This window comes from Manacus vitellinus, unplaced genomic scaffold (genome assembly GCF_001715985.3).
Source record: "Manacus vitellinus isolate BGI_N305 unplaced genomic scaffold, ASM171598v3 scaffold_74_pilon, whole genome shotgun sequence".
NCBI lineage: Eukaryota > Metazoa > Chordata > Aves > Passeriformes > Pipridae > Manacus > Manacus vitellinus.
In genome coordinates, this window is record NW_021940780.1 from 2,231,152 (window position 1) to 2,236,568 (window position 5,417).

At 51.3% G+C, this 5,417-nt stretch overlaps 1 protein-coding gene across 1 annotated transcript in view; it reads left to right on the top strand.

Moving 5' to 3' along the window:
- Window positions 1-5,014: 5,014 nt before the first annotated feature.
- Window positions 5,015-5,417, top strand: part of ENTPD4 (ectonucleoside triphosphate diphosphohydrolase 4) — a 10,646-nt gene continuing 10,243 nt past the window's right edge. Inside the window, exon 1 of the mRNA XM_029964572.1 lies at window positions 5,015-5,051. Within this exon, the coding sequence (XP_029820432.1) occupies window positions 5,015-5,051 (37 nt within the window). The remainder of the gene's footprint in view (window positions 5,052-5,417) is intronic.

Here is a 5,417-nt window from a genome sequence, read left to right on the forward strand (position 1 = left end):
ATTTTACATATCAATGTTTTATTGTTTTAGTATTTTAATTATTTTATATTACGTATTTCTAATTTATTATTTATATCCTTTATATTATTATTTCTCTGTTCCAATGTGCAATCAGCCCAAAGCAGTTCAATTTGACCCTCTCAGAGAGCAGGAGGCAAAGTCTTCGTGGCCCAGGGCGCCGGGAACAGCCCTGACTTTATTTCATTCCTCCTCAAAGGATTATTTGGAATTCGACCTTGCAGGGAAGGAGGTGTTTGTGGCGTGAGCTGAAATCAAGGTTAACCATTTCCACGATAATACGAAGCAATTTATTGCTGAGTGAGCCTCGGGGAGGAAGAAAACCACCCTCAGAGCCCAGAAAAAAAGCAGGACAACAAAGGGGTTGGTTTTCCCCCCGTGAAATGAGGCGAGAAACTCCAGGTCTGCTCCTGCCCTCACCTCCCGGGAGGGCCCTGGAGAGGTGCTGGGGCCAGCACGTGCTGTCCTGCTCCCTCATTCCCGTGGTTGTGCTGGGAAGCCTCTGTTCCCAGCGGGAACGTGGAGCAGCTGGAGGGAACAACAATGACAACAACAATGACATGGCCACGCCTGATTGATTTTGGGGACCTGGCAGTGCTTTCTGCACCCAAAGCGGGGTTTGGGCAGGAGGTGGGAGAGCTGGAGCTGAGACCTGGCCATCCCACCATCCCTGAGATCAGGAGTCACCCACCTGGAGAAAGCAGAGACTCCAGAACCCTTCACCAACACCAAATCTAACCCAGGAATTGCTAAACCTCCCCTTCCTTTCCCCCTGGTAGAAGCCACGGGATTATCACACCTTTGTTTCCTCCTGAGGAGACTAAATCCGTGCTGCTGACACATCTGACACTGTGTTTTCCAGCCCAAGGGACATTTTAAAGCTGCAAACCCCCCTGGAATCCCAAGCAGAGAGCTCGCCCTGGGTCTGCCACACACGAGCCAAACGTGGCCACCAGAAACTTCCCCTTCTGTGACTCAGGGAAATGCCCGAAATAAAACTGGCAGGGGAACATTTTCCACTATTGCTCCACAGGGTTTTATCTGGGTTTTCTCCTCCATAAACAAGAATCAAAGGCCCTTTAATCTCCTCCCCGTGCCTTTGGCAGGGCAGGGAGGGGGAATTAAAGTGTCACTTACCCTAACGAGCCCTTTCCCTGCAGCCTCGGGTCCTGCTCCCTGATAATGACATGAATCAGTGTGGAATAGGTGCTGCTCCCAGGTAGGAACAGGTTATATTTTAACCCTGCAGCAGTGACATGAGGAATCCTTTCTGCTCCTGCTCCCGGGGCAGCTCCTCCAGCCACAGATGCCCAAGAAAAAGCACAGGCTGAGGATTTTCCCCGTGGTCACCGAGAAGGGATGAAATTATTCATTGTTTGTGCAAGGAAAGTGAGGCAGAGAGGCTGTTCTGGGTTCTGGGCTCGTTGTGTTCCATGTTTTCAGGAAAAGGGGCAGCTTTGTGTGTCTGGGATGGTTCTTTTCCACCCCAGCCCGGCAAAGGAGAGTCATGGACAGAGTGAACTCAAATTCATCTGCAAAACCTTCCTTGGAAAAGGTCCTGTGCAGTGATTCCCTCGCTGTTCCCTTCCCAAGGGCACAGCCCCTGCTTGGTGAATCCCATCCTGGAGATCCCTGGGCTCAGCAGGTGCCTTGGAAATCTCCACGAGCTCCAAACTCCGTTGGAGCAGGGAAACAACGAAGGGAAAATATCTTTGTGCTGCTAAAAGAGCGTTTGGGCTGCAACAAGCTCAGCCTGGAAGTGTCCAAGGCCAGGCTGGACAGGGCTTGGAGAAACCTGGGAGAGAGGGAGGTGTCCCAGGGGGTGGGAGAGATGGGGATGATCCTGGAGAAGAGAAGTTTGTGTGGAGACCTCACAGCACCTTCCGGATCCAAAGGGAAGGAAGGATCTGAAAGGAATGCAGAGGGGGCTCTTCCTCAGGAATTGGAGTGACAGGACAAGGGGAATCGGTTCCCACTGAAAAAGGGGAAATTTAGGTTGGATTTGGGGAAGAAATTCCTCCCTGGGAGGGTGAGGAGGGGCTGGGAAGGAATTCCCAGAGAAGCTGTGGCTGCTCCTGGATCTCTGGAAGTGTCCAGGGCCAGTGGGGACAGTGGAAGATGTCCCTGCCCGTGGGGGTGGGACTGGATGACCTTTCAGATCCTTCCCAACCCAACCCACTGCATGATTCCACGATTTACACACCCCCTCCCAACCCAACCCACTGCATGATTCCATGATTTACACACCCCCCAGCCTGTGGCAAACACCCCCTGCAATCTGCAGCCACGTTGCATCACCGTGGGCAGCCAAAGGAAGAGATGAATCAGCCCCACGGAGGGATCACGGCCCCAAACCAGCCCAGATGCAGCAGAAGAAGTGAAGAAAGCAGTGGAAGGCTCCTGCTTTCCCCAGTCCCTGCCCACAGCAGGTGCCCACAGCCCCCTGGAGCATCTGCCTGGCACCCCCAGCTGATTACAGGGGCTGGCTTATCGTGCTCCTTCAGGGGCAGGAGCTGCTGGACCCACCCAGATAAGGCAGGAGGGTCCAGCTGGGAGGTGGGCACAGGACCTGGGCTTTATCTCCACCACCCACTGGGACACATCTGAATTTTTTTCCCTCCACTTTTCAAACCTACGAACTTCTATGACAGCTGAGCAGCACCCTGCTGGAGGGAGGGTTCTGTCCTTTCCATGAGGTGCCACCGCCTGTCTCGGTGCAAATTGGGAGACATTTTAGTTTAATTGACAGATTCAGCACCAGATAATGGGGTTTTTCCTTCCCCTGGAGGGTGGAGAGGCCCTGGCACAGGATGCCCAGAGGAGCTGTGGCTGCCCCTGGATCCCTGGAGGTATCCAAGGCCAGGTTGGGGCAACCTGGGCTAGTGGAAGGTGTCCCTACCCATGGCAGGGGGTGGAATGAGATGGTCTTTAAGCTCCCTTCCAACCCAAACCACTCTGGGATTCCACGATTTTTAATTGTGGAAAGGAAAAGGCACCGGTTCATGGCCTTGTAGAAAGCCTTTAGGAGAGGGATCAGAGCAAATGGATGTGGTTAATATGTTTTTAATCTTATTTGCAGAACAACCAGCCTGAACTTTATACCCCCACGGCCATTATTTCTTTTTTTTTTTTTGCCAGCTTTGGTGCCAGATCCTTTTGCTGGAGAAAAAAAAAGCAGTTTTCATGTGGGAGCTGCACATCCCAGGGCACAATTCCCCATCCCACATCCCTCTTCCCAGCATATCCCAACTCCATCCTTCCTTAGAGACGCTCAAGGCCTCAAAATACAATTTAAACAGCGAGTCTGGACCTCACTCCCAGAACCATCCTGAGCTCCAAGGCAGCATCAGCCTCAGGAGATGCCCTGGAAAAGGGTCCTTTGGCACCAGCCTGGGTTTTCCTGCCCACCTGGCTGCAATTTGTGATGCTCCTGGGGATGGAGAGCCACGGGGAAACATCATCTGCTCGGAAACATCATCTGTTCCAGTTATTTTCTTTATCTCCAGCTCAGCAAACACCAGGAAAATAAGCAAACAAACTTGTTTTGTCTTCGAGGTGGAGTGACCCACTTATGGGAGCACCAGCACAGGGCACCCCCGGGTTTGAAGGTGCTGCTGGGGAGGCTGGGGCTGGAAAATCAAGGCAACATTAATCAGAGCAGGGATTAATGTGGGGGGTTAAAAGTGGGGAAGCCCATCAGGATAAACCAACTTGACTGTTTTGAGGAGGAGGTGGCAGAGCAGGATCATCCCCAGCTTTATAACAGGATCATCCCCAACTTTAAAACAGGATCATCCCCAACTTTAAAACACACTGCTGTCTCCTTTTTGCCATGGATCACCAAGGAATTGGTTTCACAGCCAGGTCTGCACATGACAGCAGCACAGGGCACGGGGCTGATGCCAGGGAGGGCCACCAGCAAAGAAAATTAGAGAGAACTGAGCCCTGCTGGGGCTCCAGGGGGGGTTATTCCATCCCCAAAACTGCACTGCAGCTCCCCCAGAGCCACCCAAACAGCTCCAGCCCCCTTGGCACTTATGCAACCTCCGAGGTGAAGGTGTGGACTCCAGGAATTTGGCCTCTGGGTTTTATTTCAGTGCTCACATAATCTGACCTAATTTACCATTCCCGAGCTCGCTGGATCAGTGGGACAGGGAGAGGCAGTGCCCAGTGTGTGTGTAATTAAAGTGCTTTTGGATTATTTCCTGGACTACATTGGTTTTTTTCTCTTCTCCTCTCCAACTTGCCTTTCTGGTTTGAAGCCCTGAGGGAACAATGGGAAGGTGCAGCACAGGCTGGTGGTGCTCCCAGGGTGGACTGGTGGCACTGGGCAGAGCGGGCTGGGAGGATCCCACGGGGTTTGCTGGGTTTGGGAAGGGGTGTCCTTTTGTTTTCTGGCTTTGTTTCTAACAGTCAGGAAAAAATTAGATCCAGAAAAAAGAGGGGAAAGATCCAGGAAAAAGAGGGAACTACCCTGGCTTGTGGTTCAGGGAATGTAAATTTGGGGATGATCCTGGGAAAGAGAAGGTTGTGTGGAGGCCTCAGAGTAACCTTCCAGTGCCTAAAAGGGCTCCAAGGGAACTGGAGAGGGACTTTGGAGAAGGGCCTGGAGGGACAGGACAAGGGGGAATGGCTTCCCACTGAAAGATGGGAAATTAGGTTGGTTATTGGGAAGGAATTCCTCCCTGTGAGGGTGGTGAGGAACTGGGATGGTATTCCCAGAGAAGCTGTGGCTGCCCCTGGATCCCTGGAAGTGTCCAAGGCCAGATTGGATGGGGCTTGGAGCAACCTGGAACAGTGGAAAGTGTCCCTGCCCATGGCAGGGGGTGGAACTGGATGATTTTACAGTCCCTTCCAACCCAAACCATTCCAGGATTCCATGATCCTGCTCTGCCACTGCCCCCTCTCATGGCCTTGGTCAAATTGTTTAATGGTGACGGGCTGCACCACTTCTCGTGGGCAAATAAATGTGATTAAAAGAGAAAAAAAGGCCGGAATGAGGGCTCTGCAGATGGAGCTGGGGCTGCTGGGCAGTCTGTCATATATTCATATATATACATATATATACATACGCATATATGTCTTATATTCATATATATACATGTATTTTCTATATTGTTATATTTAATATTGGGCTTATATTTATACCTTTCTATTTATATATTTATATTTCTGCACTGGTTTATATTTTCCAAAATATTCACATATTCGCAGCTATAAATTCAATATAGGTAGAGGGAAAAAAAACCCAGCTTTATCCAGCTAAATCCAGCCCGGGGCTCCTTTGGAACGGGAATGGGGCCTTTTAACAAACTAACACAGAAAGGCACGAAGGAAAGGCCAGCTGGGAGGCACAGCCCAGCTTTGCCTGCTCCTCCACGTCCCCCCTGACACCATCC